Source organism: Stegostoma tigrinum, chromosome 1, assembly GCF_030684315.1.
Source record: "Stegostoma tigrinum isolate sSteTig4 chromosome 1, sSteTig4.hap1, whole genome shotgun sequence".
Taxonomy (NCBI): Eukaryota; Metazoa; Chordata; class Chondrichthyes; order Orectolobiformes; family Stegostomatidae; genus Stegostoma; species Stegostoma tigrinum.
Window position 1 is genome coordinate 163,013,542 of NC_081354.1, and position 27,363 is coordinate 163,040,904.

Sequence of the window (27,363 nt, forward strand, 5' to 3'; positions counted from 1 at the left end):
ATTTATTCGCAATAAGCTTTGTGTGGCACTTTATCAAATGCCTTCTGATAAGAAAATTAAATACATCCACTTATTCCCCTTTACTCACTTAACATGTTACTTCTTCAAAGTACTCTCATAAATTGGTAAAACATGATAGCCCCTTCACATATAGACTCTGATTATCTGGAACATTTCCAGTAATGTCTTTAATAATACGTTAACATTTTCCTACAATAAATGTTAAACTAACTTACCTGTAGTTTCCTACTTCCTGTCTCCCTCCCGTGTTAAATAAAGGAGTTCCATTCCATTAGCTATTCTCTATTCTAAAGGCACCCTCCCCAAAACTACAGAACTTTGGAAACTTAAAACTAATGCAACAACTTCCTCAGTCGCCAATTCTTTTAAGGCCCTTGGATGAAGTTCATCAGGAGCACTTATCAGTATGGCAGCTCTAACAATTTGCTCAGTACTACATTTCTAATGAATGGAACTTGCTTCAATAAGGTTCTGCTTGGTAGACTGGTTAACAAGGTTAGATCACATGGAACCCAGGGAGAACTAGCCATTTGGATACAAAATTGGCTGGAAGGCAGGAGGCAGAGGGTGGTGGCAGAAGGTTGTTTTTCATGCTGAAGGCCTGTGACCAGTGGAGTGCTAGGTCCACCGCTTTTTGTCATTTTTATAAATGACTTGGATGTGAATATAGGAGGTCTGGTTAGTAAGTTTGTAGTTGATACCAAAATTGGAGATGTGGTGGACAGTGAAGAAGGTTATCTCAAAGTACAATGGGACCTAGATCAGATGACCCAATGGGCCAAGGAATGGCAGATGGAGTTTAATTTAAATAAAAGTGAGAGGCTTCATTTTGGAAAGGCAAATCAGGACAGGATGTACACACATAATGGGAAGGCCCTGGGGAGTGTTGCCAAACAAAGAGGCCTTGGGTATAAATTCATTGTTCCTTGAAAGAGAAGTCACAGGTAGATAGTATGGTGAAGATGGCATTTGGTATGCTCACCTTTATAGAACAAAGAACAAAAGAACAAAGAAAATTGCAGCACAGGAACAAGCCCTTCGGCACCCAAGCCTGCGCCGATCCAGATCCTCTATCTAAACCTGTCACCTATTTTGCAAGGATCCGTATCCCTCTGCTTCCTGCACATACATGTATCTGTCTGGACACATCTTAAATGACTCTATTGTGCCCGCTCTACCACCTCCGCTGGCAACATGTTCCAGGCACCACCACCCTCTGAGGAAAGAACTTTCCACGCATATCTCCCTTAAGCTTTTCGCCTCTCACCTTGAAATTGTAACCCCTAGTAATTGAATCCCCCACTCTGGGAAAAAGCTTCTTGCTATCCACCCTGTCTATGCCTCTCATGATTTTGTAGACCTCAATCAGGTTCCCTCTCAACCTCCGTCTTTCTAATGTAAATAATCCTAATCTACTCAACCTCTCTTCATAGCTAGAGCCTTCCATACCAGGCAGCATCCTGGTGAACTTCCTCTGCACCCTCTCCAAAACATCCACATCCTTTCGGTAATGTGGTGATCAGAATTGTATACAGTATTCCAAATGTGGTTGAACCAAAGTCCTATACAACTGTCACATGACCTGCCAACTCTTGTACTCAATACCCCGTCCGATGAATGAAAGCATGCCATATGCCTTCTTGACCAGTCTATCCACCTGCATTGCCACATTCAGGGAACAATGGACCTGAACACCCAGATCTGTGTATCAATTTTCCCCAGGGCTTTTCCATAACTGTATAGTTCGCTCTTGAATTGGGTCTTCCAAAATGCATCACCTCACATTTGCCTGGATTGAACGCCATCTGCCATTTCTCTGCCCAAATCTCCAATCTACCTATATTCTGCTGCATTCTCTGACAGTCCCCTTCACTATCTGCTACTCCACCAATCTTAGTGTCATCTGCAAACTTTCTAATCCGACCATCTATACCTTCCTCTAGGACATTAATATATATCACAAACAACAGTGGCCCCAACACGGGTCTCTGTGGAATACCACTGGTCACAGTTCTCCAATTTGAGAAACTCCCTTCCAGTACAACTCTCTGTCTCCTGTTGCCCAGCCAATTCTTTATCCATCTAGCTAGTACACCCTGGAGCCCATGCGACTTCACTTTCTCCATCAGCCTACCATGGGGAACATTATCAAATGCCTTACTGAAGTCCATGTATATGACATCTACAGCCCTTCCCTCATCAATCAACTTTGTTACTTCCCCAAAGAATTCTATCAAGTTGGTAAGACATGACGTTCCCTGCACAAAATCATTCTGCCTCACTAATAAGTCCATTTTCTTCCAAATGTAAATAGATCCTCTTCCTCGGTATCTTCTCTAGTAGCTTCCCTACCACTGACGTCAGGTTCACTGGTCGATAATTACCTGGATTATCCTTGCTGCCCTTCTTAAACAAGGGGACAACATTAGCAATTCTCCAGTCCTCCAGTATCTCACCCATGCACAAGGATGCTGCAAAGATATCTGCTAAGGCCCCAACTATTTCCTCTCTCGCTTCCCTCAGTAACCTGGGATAGATCCCGTCCAGACCTGAGGACTTGTCCACCCTAGTGCCTTTTAGAAAACCCAACACTTACCTGTCCTTTTGCCGACCTGACCTAGAGTAATCAAACATCTGTCCCTAACTTCAACATTCGTCATGTCTCTTTCCCTGGTGAATACCGACGCAAAGTACTTGTTAATAATCTCACTCATTTTCTCTGACTCCTCGCATAACTTCTTACCTTTGTCCTTGAGTGAGCCAACACTTTCTCTAGTTACCCTCTTGCTCCTTATGTGCAAATAAAAGTCTTTGGGATTTTCCTTAAACCTCTTTGCTAAAGATATTTCATGATCCCTTTTACCCATCTTAATTCCTCATTTCAGATTGGTCCTACTTTCCCGATATTCTTCCAAAGCTTCATCTGTTTTCAGTCGTCTAGACCTTATGTATGCTTTCTTTTTCCTCATTGCGAGTCTCACAATTTCACGGTCATCCATGGTTCCCTAATCTTGCCCTTTCTATCCCTCATTTTCATAGGGATATGTGTCTCCTGTACTCTAATCAACCTCTCTTTAAAAGCCTCCCACGTATCAAATGTGGATTTACCCACAAACAGCTGTTCCCAATTCACATCCCCCAGCTCCTGCGGAATTTTGCTATAGTTGGCCTTCCCCCAATTTAGCACTTTTTCTTTAGAACCACTCTCATCTTTGTCCATGAGTATTCTAAAACTTACGGAATTGCGAGCACTATTCCCATAATAGTCCCCTACTGAAACTTCAACCACCAGGCCGGGCTCATTCCCCAACACCTGGCCCAGAATGGCCCCTTCCTGAGTTGGACTATTTATATACTGCTCTAGAAAACCCTCCTGGATGCTCCTTACAAATTCTGCTCCAGCTAAACACCTAACACTAAGGGAATCGCAGTCAATGTAGGGAAAATTAAAATCTCCCATCACCACCACCCTGTTGCTCCTACACCTTTCCAAAATCTGTTTACATATTTGTACCTCTATCTCACGCTCGCTGTTGGGAGGCCTGTAGTACAGACCCAACATTGTTACTACACCCTTCCTATTTCTGAGTTCTGCCCATATTGCCTCACTGCTCGAGTCCTCCATGGGGCCCTCCTTCAGCACATCTGTGATATCCTCTTTGATCAGTAATGCAACTCCTCCAAACCTTATACCTCCTTCTCTATCCCGCCTAAAACATCTATATCCTGGGAATATTTAGTTGTCAATCTTGCCCTTCCCTCAACCATGTCTCAGCAATTGCAATAACATCATACTTGCAGGTACTATTTCAAGACCTAAGTTCATCTGCCTTACCTACTATACTTCTGGCATTGAAACAAATGCACCTCAAACCACCTGTCCCTCTGTGTTCATCACCTGCTCTCTGCCTACTCTTCCCCTTAGTCACACTGACTTCATTATCTAGTTCATCACAGGCTTTAGTTACTACCTCCTTACTGTCCACTAACCTCCTCGTGGTGCCCATCCCCCTGCCACATTAGGTAAACCCTCCCCAACAGTGTTAGCAAAAACACACCCGAGGACATTGGTTCCAGTCCTGCCCAGGTGTAAACCGTCTGATTTGTAATAGTCCCACCTCCCCTAGAATTGGTCCCAATGCCCCAAAAATCTGAACTTCTCGCTCCTGCACCATCTCTCAAGCCATTCATTTATCCTGCCCATTCTTTCATTTCTACTGTGACTAGCACGTGCCACTTTAGCAATCCTGAGATTACTACCTTTGAGGTCCTACTTTTTAATTTGGCTCCTAACTCCCTAAATTCTGCTTGTAGGACCTCATCCTGTTTATTACCTACATCATTGGTGCCTATATGCACCACGACAGCTGGCTGTTCACCCTCCCTCTTCAGCATATCCTGCAGCCGATCAGAGACAGCCCTGACCCGGGCACCTGGGAGGAAACATACCATTCAGGAGTCTCGTTTTTGACCGCAGAACCACCTATGTACTCCTCTTACAATTGAATCCCCTGTGACTATAGCCCTTCCACTCTTTTTCCTGCCCTTCTGTACAGCAGAGCCAGCCACGGTGCCATGAGCCTTGCTCCTGCTGCCTTCCCCTGGTGAGCCATCTCCCCCAACAATATCCAAAACGGAATACCTGTTTTGGAGGGAGATGGCCACAGGGGACGCCTGCACTGCCTTTCTGCTTTATTTCTGCCTTTTGGTCACCCATTCCCCTTCTCCCTCAGCAATCCTAATCTGCAGTCTGACCAATTTGCTGAACATGCTATTCACGACCCCCTTAGCATTGCAAACGCTCCAAAGTGAGTCCATCCGCAGCTCCAGAGCCATCACATGGTCTAACAAGGGCTGCAGCTGGACACACTTACTGTGCATGTCTGAGTCAGGGACATCAACCGTGTCCCTGAGCTCCCACAATGAGCAAGAGGAGCATAACACGGGTGTGGGATCTCCTGCCATTTTTACTCTTAAGCTTAGCTTAGTCCTGCTATAATATCAAATAATTGGTAAATGAAATGAAAAAAATTTACCAATCACTCTACTTATCAGCACATGATTAAAAAACGAAAAATAAAATCCTCACCTTATCAATACACCAGAGTCTTTTCTTTCGGTTAGAGGAGGAGGGCGGTCAGGAGACCCTGCACATGTAGTGTCTCGGGTTTAGCCACTGCCCAAATATATCAGTTCACTCACCTTCTGAGAGAGCAGCTCGACTGCTCCCACTTAGCTCCCCTGCCGAAATGAAGAACTTACCTTCCCGGCAGCCCCCTGGTCCTCGATCTCACTGCTCCCCCTGCTGCTGCAAAAATCAAGCTGTCAGTGGCCAGTTATTGTCAGTGCACTGAGTATAGGAGTTGGAAGGTCATGTTGCAGCCATTCAGGACATTGGTTAGGCCACGTCTGGAATACTGCATTCAATTCTGGCCTCTCTGTTATAGGAAGGATGTTGTGTAATTGAAAGGGCTCAGACAAGATTTACAAGAATGTTGCCAGGGTTGGAGGGTTTAAGATATAAGTGGAGGCTGAATAGGCTGGAGCTGTTTTCCCTTAGGGCCAAAGGATGACCTTATAGAGGTTTATCAAATAATGAGGGGCATGGGTAGGGTGAATAATCAAGGTCTTTGCCCCAGGGCAAGAGAATCTAAATGTAGAGGGAGGTGAGAGGGGAAAGACATAAAAGGGACCCAAGAGGCAACTTTTTCACATAGAGGGTGGTGCATGTATGGAATGAGCTGCCAAGGAAGTACAGAAGGCTGGTACACTTACAACATTTAAAAGGCATCTGGATGGGCACCTGAATAAGAAGAGTTTAGAGGGATATGGCCCAAATGTTGGCAAATGACTCTAGATTCATTTAGGGTATCCGGTTGGCATGGATAAGATGGACTGAAGGGTCTGTTTCTGTGCTGTACATCTCTATGACTCTACTTGAGCTGCTCCCTCCCTTTTATTTCCTGAATTTCAGCTATTTTTGGGATGTTACTTGTATCTTCTGTAATGGAGACCAATCCAAAGTATTTGTTCGATTCATTTCCTTAATTTCCATTATTAGTTTTATATACCAAATGATGTCCAACTTTTTAAAGATCTCCACAAACTCTTATTATCTATCATTATATATCCAGCTAGCTTTCTTTTATTTTAAAGTTCTCAACCAAATGTAGCCAACCTGAATGAGGGCGCAGAAGGATGGGTTAGTAAATTTGCAGATGACACTAAGGTCGGTGAAGTTGTGGATAGTGACGAAGGATGCTGTAGGTTGCAGTGAGACATAGGTAAGCTGCAGAGCTGGGCTGAGAGGTGGCAAATGGAGTTTAATGCAGACAAGTGTGAGGTGATGCAGTTTGGTAGGAGTAACCGGAAGGCAAAGTACTGGGCTAATGGTAAGATTCTTAGTAGTGTAGATGAGCAGAGAGATCTTGGTGTCCATGTACACAGATGCTTGAAAGTTGCCACCCAGGGTGACAGGGCTGTTAAGAAGGCATACAGTGTTTTAGCTTTTATTAATAGAGGGATCGAGTTCCGGAACCAAGAGGTTATGCTGCAGCTGTGCAAAACTCTGGTGCGGCCGCACTTGGAGTATTGTGTACAGTTCTGGTCACCGCATTATAAGAAGGATGTGGAAGCTTTGGAAAGGGTGCAGAGGAGATTTACTAGGATGTTGCCTGGTATGGAGGGAAGGTCTTACGAGGAAAGGCTGAGGGACTTGAAGCTGTTTTCATTAGAGAGAAGAAGATTGAGAGGTGACTTAATTGAAACATATAAAATAATCAGAGGGTTAAATAGGATGGATAGGGAGAGCCTTTTTCCTAGGATGGTGACAGCGAGCACGAGGGGCATAGCTTTAAATTGAGGGGTGAAAGATATAGGACAGATGTCAGAGGTAGTTTCTTTACTCAAAGAGTAGTAAGGGAACGGAACGCTTTGCCTGCAACGGTAGTAGATTTGCCAAATTTGGGTACAGTTAAGGCGTCATTGGATAAGCATATGGACGTACATGGAATAGTGTAGTTTAGATGGGCTTGAGATCGGTATGACAGGTCGGCACAACATCGAGGGCCGAAGGGCCTGTACTGTGCTGTAATGTTCTATGTTCTATGTTCTAGCTCATTCACAGAACAACAATTATACATTGAACCTCCTTGAGTGGAAAAAGACATAGGTTTATAAAAACTGAACTAGCACAGAAGATGCCCCTGAATGTCAGGGCAGCAAACTAGGCAATGAGAGTAAAATGAACCATTCTGTTACTTGGGGCATGGAAATCAAATCATCAATGAAATACGAAAATTCAGCCAAAGGGAATTTCGAGCAGCCTTTTGAAGAATTCCTAGGCACATTGCTCTTTTTTATTGGCTATGAACTAATTCCCCTATCTAGTTGTCTTGGTAAAGTGAGGACTTGTCCGAAGATCAAATCCAGGCAGCACTTACCCATAAACCTTAGATATTCTCTGAAAGTCTGGGCTGCAATTTTCCCCAAGGGCTTCAGGATTCTGCCGGAAGAGGCTAAAAGGGTCAGAGGTATTCCCCTTCGTGATAACCTGTCTCACTGCAGTGATTTCCCCAAATTCAGCAGTTAGTGCAGAGACTGTGGCATTACCATCCAATTAAAGAGGCACAAAGCAAGCCTCAAGATGTAGACACCCCGTCCTATTCTTTTAATTTTAAAATCTAAAAAAAAGGTCTGCAGCTGCAATTAAAGCCAGGCAGACTGCCACTGCCTGCAACATTCCTCCCACTGCCTGTAGCATTCCTTCCATCCCATCCTATCTATGGCCTGATGCAGACAGTCTCACTGCTGCACTGTTCCTCCAACACCTTTCAGCAACTAGCTTTTTTTAAAGAAAAAAATTAACATTTAACCTGTTTTTCTGATCAACCTGACTGATCACTTTTCATCAATGTCATTACACACCTCAGGAGCAAGTAGCACTTGAACCCAAGCCTCTTGGTCCAGGGATAGGGGCACTACCACTGTACTACAACAGGGTCTTCTCTGAGCACCTAGAAGCTGATGGAAAATTCTAGTCAGCCTCTTAAAATAGGTCTTAATAAACCTTTAACAACTGCAATGGCTACCAACCAATGAAATGCAATCAGCTCAGCAACAAGACATTCCTGTAGGAGTTGCTCAGGCTAGATATTTCTGAACTGACATCTTCAGATATAATATGGCACATGTTTGGAGTGGGTAGGACTTGAAGCTAGGCTTCATGGGCGAGGCAGGACACCATCAGTATGCCACACAAGCTCTAGAGTACCTCAGGGTAGTGTCCTAGTTCTGACCGTCATCAGCTGCTGCAGCAATGACCTTCCCTGCATCATAAGGTCAGAAGTGGGATGTTTATAAGTGGCTGCAAAATGTTCAGCATCATTCGCGACTCATAAAATACTCTAGTTATGTCAAAATGCAACTACTCGACAATATCCAGGTTTGAGCTGACAATTGGCAAGAATCTAATCATTGTTGACCAGTGATATTCCGCAGGGATTTGTTCTGGGACCTCTGCTCTTTGTGATCTTTATAAATGATTTGGCTGAAGAAGTGGGAGGGTGGTTTAGTAAGTTTGCCGATGGCACACAGGTTGGTGGAGTTGTGGACAGCGTGGAGGTCTGTTGGAGGTTGCAACGGGACATTGACAGGATGCAGAGCTGGGCAAAGAAGTGGCAGATGGAATTCAACCCAGAAAAGTGTGAAGTGTTTCATTTTGGAAGGTCAAATTTGAATGCAGAATATAGGGTTAATGACAGGATTCTTGGCAGTGTGGAGGAACAGAGGGATCTTGGGGTCCACGTCCATAGATCCCTCAAAGTTGTTACCCAAGTTGATAGGATTGTAAAGAAGGTGTATGGTGTGTTGGATTTCATTGGCAGGGGAATTTAAGTTTAAGAGCCATGAAGTTAGGCTGCAGCTCTATAAAACCTTGGTTAGACCACACTTGGAATATTGTGTTCATTCTTGATCACCTCATTATAGGAAAGATGTGAAGCTTAAGAGAGGGGGCAGAGGAGATTTACCAGGATGCTGCCTGGACTGGAGGGCAGGTCTTATGAGGAAAGGTTGAAGAAGCTAGGGCTTTATTCATTGAAGCGAAGAAGGATGAGAAGTGACTTGATAAAGGTGTACAAGATGATGAGAGGCATAGAGATAGTGAATAGCCAGAGACTTTTTCCCAGGGCAGAAATAACTATTACAAAATGGCATCATTTTAAGGTGATTGGAGGAAGGTATAAGGGGGATGTCAGAGGTAGATTCTTCACACAGAGAGTGGTGGGCGTGTGGAATGTGCTGTCGGCAGTGGTAGTGGAGTCAGATACTTTAGAGACTTTTAAGCGACTCTTACATGGAGGCACATGGAGGATAGTAAAATGTAGGGTGTGTGGGGTAGATTGATCTTACTAGGATAATAGGTTTGCACAACATTGTGGGCTGAAGGGCCTGTACTGTTCTATGGAAGATTTGGATTGATAACCCTCCTGTTTTCAGTGAGTGGTGGCCACGCTTGATGAAGGGACAACAATGGGCAACTGTCCCATTCAGGCTTTCCCAGCTGCTACCTGTGCTCAACTCCAAACCTAACCTCACATGCTGGTACAACTCAGTCCATTAGTCCAATAGAATTGATCTTCGACTTGTTTCTACCCGTCAGGTCATCTAATTTAAGCACTGCTGTTTGCAAAGAGCTAGCGAGTGGAGAAAGATATTCCAGTAATCAATCTGTCTTCTAAATTAGAGATAATAGGAACTGCAGATGCTGGAGAATCCAAGATGACAAAGTGTGAAGCTGGATGAACACAGCAGGCCAAGCAGCATCTCAGGAGCACAAAAGCTGATGTTTCAGGCCTAGACCCTTCATGTCTTCTAAATTATCTGTTTTTCTGGGCATGTGTGTAGATAAATAGAGAAACTGAGCTTTCCACCTGGCCATTTCTGTTCTGTTTCTGCTTTTCTGCTATACTCATTGTGGTGCGCTTTACCCTGTTCACCAGTAAATTCGAGCATACATTTTGTCACTGGAGAATTGGAAGTTACAATGGTTTAATTTATAACACTCGTCAGCAATATTACCTTGGCAGGAAACTCCAACCCATTATAAATCACACCAATTATAAGGCCATGAAGAATGAGGAATGGAAACTCTTGCATTTGAAAACAATATCCTTTTATTTTTGTGGAATGGAATAGTTCCATGTTAATAACAAAGTTTCATAAAGGCAGACAGATATTGTTCAGTGCTAGTTTCTTTTTAAACTCCAACACAACCGTTTGTGACCTTTTACAGGCTTCAGGCAGGCAAATAGGTTTGAATGTGGATTTTACAGTTTTCCATCAGCTTACCTCTGTCTACTAAGAGTGTGAATGTATGAATTATAGGCAGTGGTTCAAATTAACCACAAAACAAATTAGGGATCTCATCTATTGCCCGTAATGCTTGATACTATTACATCTACATAATGGGAACTGGATATCAAATGTTAAGTTCAGTCAAAGCTACAATACATATATTTTGTAAAAAAAAAGCTCAATAAATTAGATATATATCTAAGTTCTTTTTTTTGTAAATCATGCACAAATTTCAAATATTGGAAAAGATTTTTTTTAACCATTAGGTACCTGGAATGTACAACAACAGCGATCGGTAAGAAAATAACAAAGTGTCTTTTCATTTTACAAAAATTACACAGCTACAGGACTCCTACCTTTGTATCAAAGAGTTAACAGATAAGATCAATCTAGTAAATTAGTAGTTCTACAGAGTAAGAGCTTTACGGTCCTAATAAAATTTAAGGGAGGCAAATTGAATTTTAATTGATTTTAGCAGGAATCCCACCAAACTTTTTCTTTGATTTTGTTTCATCTGCAGAATCCTACTTAAAATCAAAGAGAACTTTATTCTGGGTTAGAAGTTTTCTTGGTCTACTACAAAGGTAACTGACAGTTACCTATTTGGCCATCTGTTCTAGTCATTTTTCTTTTTTTATGTAAAAAAGGCTTTACCTCAAATGAATTCTCTGCAAAATTGCACGTTACATTTAAATTGCACCACATAAGTTGTGCTTGTGGCACGATCTGCATAAAGAGAAGGGAGTGACTTGCAAGCCACAAAAGTATGACTGACATCAGAGATTGATTGACTGGCAATTCTTTTTCTCATGCTATGGACATTCACTGTCATTGCACCCTCTCGTTACAACAATACAAAGTGCCAGCACAACACCTCAACACACTTGCACATTCAGTGCTGTCACTTGTCCAATTTTGGCACCGTTACCCTATGGGGGCCAAGATGGGTTGGGGGGTGGGGAAAAGAAATGTAAATCATAGGTATGTCAATCTGCTTTAACGTTGAGCAATATGCTCCTTTCATACGGGGTGCTTGGTTCGTGATGTCATACTCCCCCAGCCATAACAGGCATCAGAATCTGACCCGACGTGTAAATAAGCCGAGAAAATGCTCTCTCCAGACACAAGCCCAGCTCTGGAAGACCAAAATCCATCGCCGCACTCTGATTCTAACAGGTATTCAGTATGAGCACTTCACACACATCTGCAACTGTCCTAGGCAGCAAAGTCAGCTCTCCTTCACAGGGCAGCTGCCAGGAAGGCACCAGATCCACACCATGTGGCTAACATTCATAGTCAACACTCCAGCTCTGTTGTGTTTTGATCAAAAATCAGCCACAAAGGGCAAACCTTCATTTGTTATGATAAGTCAGTACAATTCGAGGATCAAATTTCTAACTAACAGAAAAAAAATCATTGCAATCTAAAATTAAAACTGACAATGTTCATTTTACATGGCATCTGAAAACTTGATTCTAATTTTTTTTCCTCTTGAACCATAATCTACTTCTGTGTCTAACCAATTTTAAACGGGTAATAAATTAAAAATTATAAACAAGTAAAACAAAAATTAAGAACCTAGGTAACTATAGATGTGTACAGTAATTAGTAAATAAGCTATATACTCATAAATCTCTTAACCAAAATGATAGTTAAAGTCTATGAACAACTTTACAAATATACAGTTTGCTAATCAGATTGCAATAATTAATGGTTTTTGAACTACTTTACCCCTCACTCACTACACAATGTGTTTCTTTAATAATTTCCAGATTAATACTGAATATCCTAGACTGCAATGACTTTAGGATTTGCTTCCTCATAGTTGTAGCCATGTTTATATTTGTGATTTTTCTAAACAAGCAAATCATATGTATACAACTGTCTTTTTTTAAAAACATTATCATACAATATTCATATTTATATATTTACAACTCTCCTGCAATCTGCAGCTTCACTCAAATAAAAAGTATTTAAATGCTCTTTTGTAAAGAAAAATAATTGTCTTTTGTTTCACTTTCCTTTCTTTAGCTCGCACTTTTCAACTTAGGCACAGAATGGTTCCTTTAGCAGTCATAATGCCAGAGGTCAAGATTAATCAACTCTGGGTTTTTTTTGCAAAATATTTCATTTCTGTTTCTGTTTTCCAAAAGTAAAATGGTTTCTTCATGCTGAGCAGTACTTTTTGTTTTAGATGGGTCCAGCATTTGAAGATGTAAGGCTCAAAAATGATGGGAAGTAAAGTGAGGACAGGAGTCCCAGATGATACAGTGTATTTCCTTCAGTATGAATTGTCCGTGATTCAGCATTCTATAGTCCTGTTTCTCTTTGCCTCAAATAAGTCTCATGTTTTGATGACACCATTGCACTGCTGGTGCTTGGGAAGACAAGGTTCGTCAGGCAAAGCATCATGGGCAAAAACGGAGTCATCTCCGGAGGAACACGTACTGTGAGTATCTTGGCATGTTGGCGAGTACTGCTCAAAAGGTGCTGACAGATCGAGGTACTCCTGAAATACAAAGGAAAAGAGAAAACATTATAAACCTTCTATGTCATGAACACTGATCATAGATCTCCCGACCTACGTTGAGGTGTTTGCAGTGGTTCTGTGGGTCAGAAAATTGTAAATTACTGTTAATACTGTAAACCCGAATACGAAAGTGGGACAGTCCAGTGCGGTTGGGAAGGACTGCTTTGCTGTTGCAGGAGCTATTTTTTTGAGGGGACATTACATGTGTGCCTTTGAGAGATGATGTAAAAGATCCCATGGCATTATTTTGAACCTGTTTCCTGGTCAACACTTATCTACTATCACTTCAAATGTACTTTTTTGACAACAAAGCACTCAGGGATTTCCTGAGAGCAAGAAAAGCACTTTTCCAATGCAAGTTTCTCTTTCTCTCCCAAAACACTGCAATTTCAACATGGGGCAGACTCCAATCTATGCTTCCATTATGATGGTGCTAATTTATATGGCGCACATTACCACACAAGAGTGAACAATTTTGTTCTTCATGTGGATTATCCTGTAATGTGTTTCCATCTTGAAGGTATTGAGATACAGATCAATTGATTTAACCCACCCCAAGGGGGCTTTCTTCACATAAGAGTCTGGACTCATGGTTTAAGGTGATAAGCCGTAGAAAGACATTTGCTCACATCGTTCACTACGATCAAGCCCTTATTTACCTCCTTTCCCTCCATCCCCAGGTACACTTTAAAAAGTAGGCTCATCCTGTCTTGGTGTCAGCAATCCTGAAACCTTCCCAGCCATAAAATTTGCATGATTCTGATCAGTTTATCATGGATGGTCACTCTAATTGTTTATGGCTTGAGCCTGCAGAACATTCCTATTTCCTTTAAAGGGTGGGCTGCAGAGGGGCCATGATAGGTGGCGCTCTCAATGCTGAGAAAATTCCACCGATCTGCACACTGGCCAGCTCACATTTCAGCACCTTGGCAGGGGATGTCTCTACAAACTGCTAGCTAATCAGAAGCTGGGAGTTGCTGTGCATTAAAAACAGCCAGCCGAAGTCTACTGAGATAATGGGAACTGCAGATGCTGGAGAATCCAAGACAACAAAATGTGAGGCTGGATGAACACAGCAGGCCAAGCAGCATCTCAGGAGCAGAAAAGCTGACGTTTCGGGCCTAGACCCTTCATCAGAGAGGGGGATGGGGTGGGGGTTCTGGAATAAATAGGGAGAGAGGGGGAGGCGGACCGAAGATGGAGAGAAAAGAAGATAGGTGGAGAGGAGAGTATAGGTGGGGAGGTAGGGAGGGGATAGGTCAGTCCAGGGAAGACGGACAGGTCAAGGAGGTGGGATGAGGTTAGTAGGTAGATGGGGGTGCGGCTTGGGGCGGGAGGAAGGGATGGGTGAGAGGAAGAACAGGTTAGGGAGGCAGAGACAGGTTGGACTGGTTTTGGGATGCAGTGGGTGGAGGGGAAGAGCTGGGCTGGTTGTGTGGTGCAGTGGGGGGAGGGGACGAACTGGGCTGGCTTTCCGGAGAGACCACTCTCTCCGTGACTCCCTTGTTTGCTCCACACTGCCCTCCAACCCCACCACACCCGGCACCTTCCCCTGCAACCGCAGGAAATGCTACACTTGCCCCCACACCTCCCCCCTCACCACTATCCCAGGCCCCAAGATGACATTCCACATTAAGCAGAGGTTCACCTGCACATCTGCCAATGTAGTATACTGCATCCACTGTACCTGGTGTGGCTTCCTCTACATTGGGGAAACCAAGCGGAGGCTTGGAGACCGCTCTGCAGAACACCTCCGCTCAGTTCGCAACAAACTACTGCACCTCCCAGTCGCAAACCATTTCCACTCCCCCTCCCATTCTTTAGATGGCATGTCCATCATGGGCCTCCTGCAGTGCCACAATGATGCCACCCGAAGGTTGCAGGAACAGCAACTCATATTCCGCCTGGGAACCCTGCAGCCTAATGGTATCAATGTGGACTTCACCAGTTTCAAAATCTCCCCTTCCCCAACTGCATCCCTCAACCAGCCCAGTTTGTCCCCTCCCCCCACTGCACCACACAACCAGCCCAGCTCTTCCCCTCCACCCACTGCATCCCAAAACCAGTCCAACCTGTCTCCGCCTCCCTAACCTGTTCTTCCTCTCACCCATCCCTTCCTCCCACCCCAAGCCGCACCCCCATCTACCTACTAACCTCATCCCACCTCCTTGACCTGTCCGTCTTCCCTGGACTGACCTATCCCCTCCCTACCCTCCCCACCTATACTCTCTCCACCTATCTTCTTTTCTCTCCATCTTCGGTCCGCCTCCCCCTCTCTCCCTATTTATTCCAGAACCCTCACCCCATCCCCCTCTCTGATGAAGGGTCTAGGCCCGAAACGTCAGCTTTTGTGCTCCTGAGATGCTGCTTGGCCTGCTGTGTTCATCCAGCCTCACATTTTGTTAGCCGAAGTCTACTCCCTGGGGAACGTAATTGACAGGAAAGTAAGTAATGTTTATATATTCTTCTCTAGAGGCAGGGTTGCAGTGAGATTTGGGGGTTTTGGAGTCAAGGGCAGGGAATGGCATTCAGAGCCCCCCTCTCCCCCATTTCCATCTTTACTGCCTCCTGATTAGTGCAATTGGAGGTCCACCTTACCAAACCTAGTACTCTCTTTAATTATTAGGCTGCCTTAAGGCCTGATTTTGCTAAGTGTTGTCAGCTCTTATGCAAACTAAAATTGCATTGCGTGTCTAAAGCTGGTGTCCTGATTGGCTGAAGGCCTGTTTCAAGCATGGACCATGATTAATTCTTTTTTTGGCCTGTACCAATACATCAGGCCTGTAACAACAATGGGCTTTCTTCCCACCATATTGGGAATTTGTGTGATGTCGTGGGAGTCTGGAATACGCTGCCTGGGAGGGTAGTTGAGGGATGAACTTTTAAAAGTACCTGTAGGAGCCCTTGAAATGCCATAACATTCAAGATGATAGGCCCAGAGCTGGGAAGTGGGACTAGTGCAAATTTAAAGTAATTTTTTTGTTGGCGGAGTGTCAATGAGCCTAAGGACCTCATTTGCACTTCAAAGATTTAGTGCATTATCATCCTCAAATCAAAAACTTGTTTTTATTCACTCAAGGGATCTGTGTGTCACTGGCTGGGCAAGCATTTATTGCCCAGTCCTAATTTCCCTCGAGAAGGTGGCAGTAAGCTGCCTGCTTAAACTGCTGTAGTCAATTGGCCAGTAGACCCACAATAACATTAGGAACACAATTTGAGGTATGGTGACTCAGTGGTTAGCACTGTTACCTCATAACGTCAGGGATCTGGGTTCAATTTCAGCCTCAGGTGACTGTGTGGAATTTGCACATTCTCCCTATTTCTACATGGGTTTCCTCCCGCAGTCCAAAGATGCGCAGGTAAGGTGGATTGGCCATGCTAAAGCTGGTCTAGGTGGGATGCTCTTTAGAGGATTGGTGCAGTCTCAATGGGACAATTGGCCTCTTTGAACACTGCAAGGATTCTATTATTTTGACTCAGTGACATGGTGATGTATTTCTAAGTCAGCACCGTGTGTCGCTTGGAGGGGAACTTGCAGGCGTTGGTGTTTCCATGTATGTGCTGCCCTTGTCCATCTAGATCAAAGTGGTCATGGGACTAGAAGGTGCTGTCTTAAGGAGCCCGGGTGAATTTCTGTAGAGCACCTTGTAGGTGGTACACACGATTGCTCCTGAGTGGTGGAACTCTCAAAGTCCTTAACTTTGTCCCAATCCTTTTTACTCAGTACTGCATGATTCTAAGAGGCCATTTAGTGCCTGAGAAATGAGGTCAATGCAGCCAGTTTTTAAAGTCCTGCTCCTTTACTTTACAAAGCATGGAAGCCCTTCAATGAATTTTCAGCATTGTTCTTAATTCAGACATGGTGATATAACCATTAACAATTTCTGATTAATGATAGTAATTATAGGAGAACAAACTTTCCCTGTAGACTATGTCAAGTGTAAGTTCTCCTTATGATGATACACTTTGTGAAGTAATATATTTCCCATGTATCGCTGTTTGAACATTGACAATGTTTTACATTGTATAAAATCAGTGAAAAAAAAACTTGAAGCAAATTCCCAAGGTAACTACTTACTTTCCAAATTTAGCAATTGATGGATTCCTTATGAGGACCATAATGTTAAGGAGTTAAGTGTACGTACTATAGTCCTTGTGTTTTACTACCAACTGTATGTCTCTTTCTCAGCCCCCAATGTCACATGATAGGGTCTGTAGAATAGTGACATTATAAAAGGGCCATGGTGCTGTTTATTGGGAACGTGATCACCACAGCTGTCCTTGCCAAGTGCCAGAATCAGACTGAAACCCTGACTTACAACTTATAGTTACACTTGGCAACAATCCATTTCTGCTTCCCAGGTCAAAGGTTAACTGTCTGGTTGGGGCAAGTTATTGGGCAGGAGGGATGCTCTATAAATCCTGGCGATAACTTTTTACAATCACACACTGGAGATTTGGCATTGCCGATCACTTCCAATTATTATCTGACGAAAGTTTAAACAGTGTACTAAATCAAGTCAGCCAGGTTCTGTGGCCCTTGTGAGCATTTAGAGCGTTTTTTATTGCAAATTACATCATCAACAATATGCTTAGTATATTGAAGGTGAGGCTGGAAAATACTGGAACTCTGTGGCAAGTTCTGTAGTCACTCAAAAAGGAAAATATAAGAACACTTTAGCTATGAATGTGTCAGGGCAATCTTGGTAGGCTGAAAGGCCTGTTCTTCTGTCGTACTGTTCTGTGTTCTTTATCTCAAAAGGGATATTTGCGAGTGATGAACTTAGAGGGCTCCGAAATAAGGCTGAAGAGTGGGATCAGCTGGGTAGCTCTTTTGGGAGCCAGTACAGACAAAGTGGATCGAAAGGCCTCCTTCTGTACTGTAAAATCCTATGATGCTGTAAGTCACTTTGGCCTTGGTGTCCCTGGGCTTTGCTGATTAGAAATTGGCCGCGGCTTTGACTCTGGAACGGTATCTGGTGTTAGCTGCTAGAAAAGCACATGCGGATGTTGGTGACAGAGTCAGGAGTTTCCCTTGCGTGTCTTCTACGGACAGAAGAGGGAGATTGTTTGGGGCTGGGTGGGTCAGAATAGCAGGGGGGCTGCGCTGAGAAAGGAGCCAGGCCATGCTGCTGTGTATGTGCCAATCCCAGACTCTGGGATCCATTTACCAATTGGGCAAGGATTTATTTGCTGCTTCAACAGTATTCAGCATTGAACATCTTAATTATCGAGAATCTTCAGTCTGATATACTTAAAGGGGCCAGCGTAGAAATTGGCCAGCTCAAGAAATAAGTACGCTCTTGAATGATGTTTAGATTTTGAACTTGTATTAATTGCTTTTAAATTAGCTTAATTAACATCTAATTCCTTTTTTCTAAGTTTTTTTTGTGATTAGAAGACTGACCTCCGTTGATGTCACCGTCAGGACCCTGTCAAGATCTTCAACTAACTGTTTGAATGTCGGTCTTTGTGATGGGATGGCATGCCAGCATTCCCTCATTATCATATACCTAGAGAAAGACACAGGATCACAGTTAAACCAAGCACAACAAGCTTCCAAATGTTAAGCACATTAAAAATACAAATAAACAGCGGATAAATAGACAGTGTTGCAGAAGCCCATTACAGCACAGCAACAGAGCCAGTACGCCACAGAAAGAGATAATGGGAACTGCAGATGCTGGAGAATTCCAAGATAATAAAATGTGAGGCTGGATGAACACAGCAGGCCAAGGGTCTAGGCCCGAAACGTCAGCTTTTGTGCTCCTGAGATGCTGCTTGGCCTGCTGTGTTCATCCAGCCTCACATTTTATTATCACGCCACAGAAAGAGACTCATTTTATTAGTACAGATAATGGGAACTGCAGATGCTGGAGAATCCGAGATAACAAAGTGTGGAGCTGGAAGAACACAGCAGGCCAAGCAGCATCTTAGGAGCACAAAAGCTGACGTTTCAGACCTAGACCCTTCATCAGAAAAGGGGGAGGGGGAGAGGGTTCTGAAATAAATAGGGAGAGAGGGGGAGGCGGATCGAAGATAGATAGAGGAGAAGATAGGTGAAGAGGAAACAGACAAGTTAAAGAAGCAGGGATGGAGCCAGTAAAGGTGAGTGTAGGTGGGGAGGTAGGGAGGGGATAGGTCAGTGCGGGGAGGATGGACAGGTCAAGAGGGCAGGATGAGGTTAGTAGGTAGGGAATGGTGGGACGGCTTGAGGTGGGAGGAGGGGATAGGTGAGAGGAAGAACAGGTTAGGGAGGCGGGGACGCGCTGGGCTGGTTTTGGGATGCAGTGGGGGGAGGGGAGATTTTGAAGCTTGTGAAATCCACATTGATACCATTGGGCTGCAGGGTTCCCAAGCGGAATATGAGTTGCTGTTCTTGCAACCTTCGGGTGGCATCATGGTCGCACTGCAGGAGGCCCAGGATGGACATGTGGTATATTCTGCCAATGTGGTATATTGCATCCGCTGGACCCATTGTGGCTTCCTCTACATTGGGGAAACCAAGCAGAGGTTTGGGGATCGCTTTGCAGAACACCTCTGCTCGGTTCGCAATAAACAACTGCACCTCCCAGTCGCGAACCATTTCAACTCCCCCTCCCATTCCTTAGACGACATGTCCATCCTGGGCCTCCTGCAGTGCCACAACGATGCCACCCGAAGGTTGCAGGAACAGCAACTCATATTCCGCTTGGGAACCCTGCAGCCCAATGGTATCAATGTGGACTTCACCAGCTTCAAAATCTCCCCTTCCCCCACTGCATCCCAAAACCAGCCCAGCTCGTCCCCGCCTCCCTAACCTGTTCTTCCTCTCACCTATCCCCTCCTCCCACCTCAAGGCGTACCTCCATGCCCTACCTACTAAACTCATCCCGTCCCCTTGACCTGTCCGTCCTCCCTGCACTGACCTATCTCCTCCCTACCTCCCCACCTACACTCACCTTTACTAGCTCCATCCCCACCTCTTTAACTTGTCTGTCTCCTCTCCACCTTTCTTCTCCTCTATCCATCTTTGGTCTGCCTCCCCCTCTCTCCCTATTTATTCCAGAACCCCCCATCCCCCTCTCTGATGAAGGGTCTAGGCCCGAAATGTCAGCTTTTGTGCTCCTGAGATGCTGCTTGGCCTGCTGTGTTCATCCAGCTCCACAAGTTGTTATCTCATTTTATTAGTAATTTATTCTTTCATAGGATGTAGGGATTGCTGGCTGTGCTAGCACTTATTGACCGTGTCTAAAGGCCTTTGAGGAGGTGGTGGTAAACTGTGTTTATGTTGCAATTCCAGCTGCTTTTCTGGTCAGTGGTTTCTGCAAGATGGGGTACTTGGTAATGGCAATGCCTTGAATGCCAATGAGTAATGATTAGGTTGTTTCTTATTGGAGATGGCCAGTGCCTAGCATTTGTGCAGCAAAAATGTTACATGCCATATTCAAGCCTGGATGTGGTCCATGTCTTGCTGTATTTGGCCATGGACTGCTTTAGCACCTGAGGAGTCATGGATGGTGCTGAACATTGTGCAACCATTGGCGAACATCCCCACTTCCAATGCTATGAAGAAAGGAAGGTCACTGAAAAAGCTGAAGGTGGTGGAGTCTATGACATTACCCTGATTGAAATGATTGACCTCCAACAATGACAAGCATCTTATAAGCACCTGGCAGAGTTTATCTCCTGAAACCCATTGATTCCAGTTTTGCTAGGACTCCTTGATGCCACACTTTGCCAAATGAGGCCTTGACGTCAAAGCCTGTCACTCTCACCTCATCTCTGGAATTCTGCTGGTTTGTCCATTTTTGGACCAAGACTATAATGAGGTCAGGAGCTGAGTGGCAGAGCCCAGACTTAGCCTCAGTGAGCAGTGTCAGTGTTGTGTTAGTGTTGATTGATAGCATGGCTGATGAGCCCATCCATCATTTTGCTGGGGCGTCAAGGGCTGGGTTGGATTTATCTCACATTCTGCTAACTGCACGGCAAATTAGCAAACGGCATAATGGGAGATGCAAAACACTGCAGTTAAGGCCAAATAGAGCAATAGACAACATAGGAGGGTCAACAGACACTGATAACACTTCAGAAGTACAAAAGAATCAAGGGACAAAAAGAGACGAAATAAATAGAATAGCTATCACTAAGAAAACAAGTGCTAGGGAAACTAATGGGGTTAAAGGTTCCCTCGACCTGATGGGTATCTTAGGTTTATTGAAAGAAGTAATTGCAAAGAGGGTGGTGCACCAGAAACAATCTTCCAAAAATCCTTTGGCTTTGGAAAATTGCTGGAGGATTGGAAAATTGACGATGTAACGCCTTTGTTCGAAAAGGGAAGAAGATGAGGGGAAAAAAACGTCATTCAGCTTAGAGATAGCAAAAGCTGCTGATGGAGTCAGAGATAACACAGTGTGAGGAACACAGCAGGCCAGGTAGCATCAGAGGAGCAGGAGAGTCAACGTTTCGGGTCGGGATCCTTCTTTAGAAATGGGGAGAGGGAAGGGTGCTGGGAAATAAATGGAGGGAGGAGGGGTGAGGCTAGGGAAGGTAGGTAGGATGGCGATAGGTAGGTGCAGGAAGGGAATGGTGGGGATTGGTCAGTGGGATGGGAGGGGCGGATTGACGGAGAAGAAGATGGGCAGGTTGTGTCAGGTCGAGGAGTGGGGGAGGCGATGAGAGGGAGGGTTAGATGTGGGGTGAGGCCGGGGGTGGGGAGGTTTTAAAACTGGTGAATTCTATATTCAGGCCATCGGGCTGTAGGCTCCCGAGGTGGAATATATGGTGTTGCTCTATGGTGTTGCTCCTCCAGTTTGTGTGTGATGTCAGTGACACTGGAGGAGGCCCAGAATGGAAATGTCACCAGGGAGTGGAAGGGGGAGTTAAAATGGTTGGTGACCAGAAGGTATTGTTGATCATTGTGTACAGAGTGTGGGTGCTCCATGAGATTGCACTTGGTCTCACCGATGTAGAGGAGGCCACATCAGGAGCAACAGACACAGTGGTCCAGGTTGGCAGATGTACAGGTGAGCTCCTGTCAGATATGGAAAATTTGCTTTGGGCCTTGGATGGGGGTGAGGGGGGGAGGTATAGGGGCAGGTGTAGTACTTCTGGCGGTTGCAGGGAAAGATGCCGGGGTTAGTGGGGAGTGTGGAGCGGACGAGGGAGTCGCAGAGAGAGTGATCCCTACAAAAGGCAGATGGGGTGGGGAGGGAAATATATTTTCGGTTATGGGGTCAGACTGTAGGTGACAGAAGTGGCAGAAAATGATGCGCTGGATGTGGAGGTTGGTGGGGTGGTACGTGAGGACCAGCGGATTCTGTCTTTATTTTATTTGGGGTAGGGAGTTTGAGGGCAGAAGTGCAAAAATGCAAGAGATGCGGTTGAGGGCATTTGTGATCCCCAGAACAATTGGGAGTAAGGGATCGCATTCGCGCAGGAGGGTAGCAAAAAGGAGGTGTAGTCCAGTTGCCAGGGCTGGTGGAGTTAGTGGGGGGTGTGGAGTGGATGAGGGAGTCATGGAGGGAGCAGTCCCTACTACAAGAATGTGATCCCCTACTCCCAATTCCTCTGCGTCCACCACATCTGCCCCCAAGATGGAACATTCCACTCCCAAACATCCCAGATCTCTTCCTATTTCAAGGACTGTAACTTCCTCCCTCCGGTCATCAAAAATTCCCTCAACCGTATCTCTTGCATTTCCCACACTTCTGCCCTCAAACTTCGTTCCCCCAGCAAAAGTAAAGACAGAATCCCCCTGGTCCTCACATACCACCCCACCAACCTCCGCATCCAACGTATCATTCTCTGCCAATTCCGCCACCTACAGTCCGACCCCACAACCAAAGAGATATTTCCCTCCCCACCCCCCCATCTGCCTTTCGTAGGGACCAGTCTCTCTGCAACTCCCCCGTCTGCTCCACACTCCCCACTAACACCACCACTCCCGGCACCGTTCCCTGCAACCACAGGAAGTGTTATATAATCCTCCCTCTCACCCTGCCTCCTTGACCCGACGCAATCTGTCCATCTTCTCTTCCAACTATCAGCCCCACCCATCCCACCGACCAATCCCCATCACTCCCTACTTGCATCAACCTACCACCATTCCATCTACCTTCCCCAGCCCCACCCCTCCTCCCTCTACTTATTTCCCAGGTCCCTTCCCCCTCCCCATTTCTGAAGAAGGGTCCCAACCCGAAACGTTGATTTTCCTGTTCCTTTGATGCTGCTTGGCCTGCTGTGTTCCTCTAGCTCCGCACTGTGTTGTCATTTAGCTTAAAATCTGTTATTGAGAAAATGTTAAGAGTCCAATATAAAGGATGTAATAGCATTTCTGAAAACACATTGGACTGGATTTTCTGAGGAATGGTAATGTCATACAAATGTCACCACCATTTTGTGGTGAGGGTGTGATTGGGTGTGCTCAGTGGGAGAGAGGTTGTTTGATAGGGTCCAGTGCGGGGTGGGGGTGATGTCTGGTTGGGGAGGTGTGTTAGTTTGAGTCTGCTGGTGGAGGTAGTTTGTTGGGTCTTAGTTTCACATTTGTCTGACCAATACAAATCATTTCACAGTTTGAATTAAGTCCTACTTGTCTGCCGATTGCACCAACCGGTTTGTGAACATTTTTGAAGTTCTACTCTATGAGCATCATGATTCACGATATTTCTAAGTTTTATATTGACTGCAAATCATGCCCTGTCACCAAGATTCAGGTCCTGAACAGAAATGAGGAAGAGCAGAGGTCCCAACACTGATCCCTGGAGAACTTGACCTTCCTCCAGCCTTCTGGTCACGGAGGGATTTCTAGAGCTGTGGGTCCATATGGCTGGGATGCTCAAGAGGCCAAAATTACAGAAGTGATGTGGAGATGTTGTGGTAATGTCACTGGGCTAATCATCGAATATTTTCCCAAAAATAGATTGTTAAGCTGACTAGCTGTTACTTACCTGTTTTTCTGTCTCCTTCCCTTTTTGAATAAGGGTATTACGTGAGCTATTTTCCTACCATCTTGGACTTTTCCAGAATCAATCCTGGATGTTTTCTACATTCCACCCACTATGTGTAAACGACTTCCTCTAGTATCCTAGGTTACAGCCCACCATGTCCAAGGGACTTATTCACTTTTAGCCCCATTATTTTTCATAGTACTTTTCCTCTCGTGATACTTATTGTGTTTATTTTCTCCCCAACTTACAGCCCGTGATTTATTATTTTTGATTAATGTCTTAGATCTATAGATCAGAAAAAGGCCCTTAAGCCCACTGAGGCTGCACCAGTCAAAAACAATCGTCTAACTAGTCTAAGATAACAAAATGTGGAGCTGGATGAACACAGCAGGCCAAGCAGCATCTCAGGAGCACAAAAGCTGACGTTTCGAGCCTGGACCCTTCACCAGAAAGGGAGATGGGGAGAGGGTTCTGGAATAAATAGGGAGAGAGGGGGAGGTGGACCATTGATGGATAGAGGAGAAGATAGGTGGAAAGGAGAGTATAGGTGGAGAGGAGACTATGGGTGTGGAGGTAGGGAGGGGATAGGTCAGTCCAGGGAGTACGGACAGGTCAAGGGGGCAGGATGAGGTTAGTAGGTAGGAAATGGAGGTGAGGCTTGAGGTGGGAGGAGGGGATAGGTGGGAGGAAGAACAGCTTAGGCAGGCGGGGAGGGATGCAGTGGGGGGAGGGGGAGATTTTGAAGCTGGTGAAATCCACGTTTGATACCATTGGGCTGCAGGGTTCCCAAGCGGAATAGGAGTTGCTATTCCTGCAACCTACAGGTGGCATCATTATGGCGCTGCAGGAGGCTCAGGATGGACATGTGCCCTAACTATTCTAATCCCATTTTTCAGTAGGTGGCCATTAGCCCTGTAGGGACATTGCAAGTGCACACTTAAATACAATGGGGTTCTGCTTCCACCACCCTTACTGTCGGTGAGTTCCATTTTCCCACATCCTTCTGGGTAAAAATGTTTTTCCTCACATTCTCAATAAACCTTCTGCCCCTTACCCTAAAACTATGCCGCCTGGTCATTGATCCCTCCATCAAAGGAATATGTCTCTTCCCGTCTACCCTAACTATACGGTAGATTAGGTACTTCTCAATCATGTCTCTTCTCAATTTCCTCTTCTGTAAGGAAAACAACCCCAGTCGATACAATCTCTATTTATAACTGGAGCTCTGCAGCCTAGACAATTTCCTGTTAAATTCTCCCTATTGTGAAGACTGATGAAAAGTATTTATTCAACTGCTTTGCCGTTTCCTGGGTCCACATTATTATTTCCTCAGCCTTGTCCTCTAAGAGGCCAATGCACCTTTGGCTTCTCTCTTTCTTTTTTACATATATTTTTAAAAAATGTTAAAACTATTAATTTTAATATTATTTGCCAGTTTACCTTTGTAGCCTATTTTCCTCAGTTTCATTTGGTCATGTTTTATTGGCTTTAAAACTTCCACCATCCTCTGGTTTGCCATTAATATTTGCTACGTTGTAATTTTTAAAATTTGCATCTACCTTTGACTTCCTTGATTAACCATGGTTGATTTATCCCCTCCCAATATCCTTCTGTCTTTGCTGGGAGTCATGAGCTTACATTCGTGCCATTGTTTGCCAGCTGTCTTTACTGCTAAACTCCTTATGTTATGGTCACTATTCTCTAGGGAAACTTTTACTCTGAGATTTATTAAACCTGCCCATTACATATCACCCAATCCAAAATAGTCTGACCACTGTTTGGAGCCACATCATATTGTTTGAGAAAACCATCCTGAATACACTCGATGAATTCTTCCAAAATAGCCAATATCTCAGCCAATTTGATTTTCCCAATATAGAACATAGAACATTACAGCACAGTACAGGCCCTTTGGCCTTCGATGTTGTGCCGACCTGTCATACCGATCTCAAGCCCATCTAACCTACACTATTCCATGTATGTCCATATGCTTGTCCAATGACGACTTAAATGTACCTAAAGTTGGCGAATCTACTACCGTTGCAGGCAAAGCGTTCCATTCCCTTACTACTCTCTGAGTAAAGAAACTACCTCTGACATCTGTCCTATATCTTTCACCCCTCAATTTAAAGCTATGCCCCCTCGTGCTCGCCGTCACCATCCTAGGAAAAAGGCTCTGCCCATCCACCCTATCTAACCCTCTGATTATTTTATATGTTTCAATTAAGTCACCTCTCAACCTTTTTCTCTCTAATGAAAACAGCTTCAAGTCCCTCAGTCTTTCCTCGTAAGACCTTCCCTCCATACCAGGCAACATCCTAGTAAATCTCCGCTGCACCCTTTCCAAAGCTTCCACATCCTTCTTATAATGCGGTGACCAGAACTGTACACAATACTCCAAGTGCGGCCGCACCAGAGTTTTGTACAGCTGCAGCATAACCTCTTGGTTCCGGAACTCGATCCCTCTATTAATAAAAGCTAAAACACTGTATGCCTTCTTAACAGCCCTGTCAACCTGGGTGGCAACTTTCAAGGATCTGTGTACATGGACACCGAGATCTCTCTGCTCATCTACACTACCAAGAATCTTACCATTAGCCCAGTACTTTGCCTTCTGGTTACTCCTACCAAAGTGCATCACCTCACACTTGCCTGCATTAAACTCCATTTGCCACCTCTCAGCTCAGCTCTGCAGCTTATCTATGTATACACGAATATACTCGAAGCCAACTCATGATTAATATATTGATTTTTTTAAATGCCTTCATTATCTTCTGACTTATTCTCTGTCCTACAGTTAAGCTACATTCGAGGCCTATCAACTGCTTCCATCAGCGGTACCCTTCCTTTTGTTATTTCTTGCCTTCACCCAGAGGGATTCTACATTTTCTGATTCATGAACATTTCTTGTTAATGTACTTATTCTTTTCGGACTAATGAAGGTATTCCATCACCTGTACTTTTAAAAATTTATCTAACCCTGAATATTTAATTCCCAGCATTGCTCTCCTCGTAACCATGCCTCTGTAACTACTGTTAGGCTCATACTCATTTACCTCTATTTATGACATGAATTCGATTAGAGAAGTCCCGGAGTGTGGAAGCAGGCCTTTCAGCCCATCAAGTCCACAATAACATGTAGCCCCGCATTTCCCATGACCAATCTACCTAACATGCATAGCCTTGGATACTAGTGGCAATTTAGCATGGCCAAAGCACCTAACCTGCACATCGTTGGACAATGGAGGGAAACCAACAGAGAAAAGGGGAGGAAGTGCATTTCCACACAGACAGTCGCGCAAGGGTGGGATTCAACCCAGGTTCTGGTCACTGTGAGGCAACAGTGCTAACCACTGAGTCAGCGTACCACCACTTGTCCCAAATCCTTGAATGTTATGATGTTTGAAGTGAGAATCCAATTATTTTTAAAGGTTTCTGGCTTCCACTACCTTCCCAGGGAGTGCTTTCCAGTGTCCCACCACTCTGAGTGAAAATGTCTTTTCCCAGATCCCCTCTGAAACTCCTGCC

At 44.7% G+C, this 27,363-nt stretch overlaps 1 protein-coding gene across 6 annotated transcripts in view; it reads right to left on the bottom strand.

Annotated features, from left to right (window-relative positions):
* Window positions 1-10,178: 10,178 nt before the first annotated feature.
* The window catches only part of fgfr3 (fibroblast growth factor receptor 3), a 157,043-nt gene continuing 139,858 nt past the window's right edge, over window positions 10,179-27,363 (bottom strand). For all 6 annotated transcript variants that reach the window (XM_059649975.1, XM_048528393.2, XM_048528385.2 and 3 more), the window contains 2 exons: window positions 18,315-18,420; window positions 10,179-12,886 (listed from right to left, as the gene is read on the bottom strand). In XM_059649975.1, the coding sequence (XP_059505958.1) occupies window positions 12,722-12,886; window positions 18,315-18,420 (271 nt within the window). In that variant the 3' untranslated portion in view covers window positions 10,179-12,721. The remainder of the gene's footprint in view (window positions 12,887-18,314; window positions 18,421-27,363) is intronic.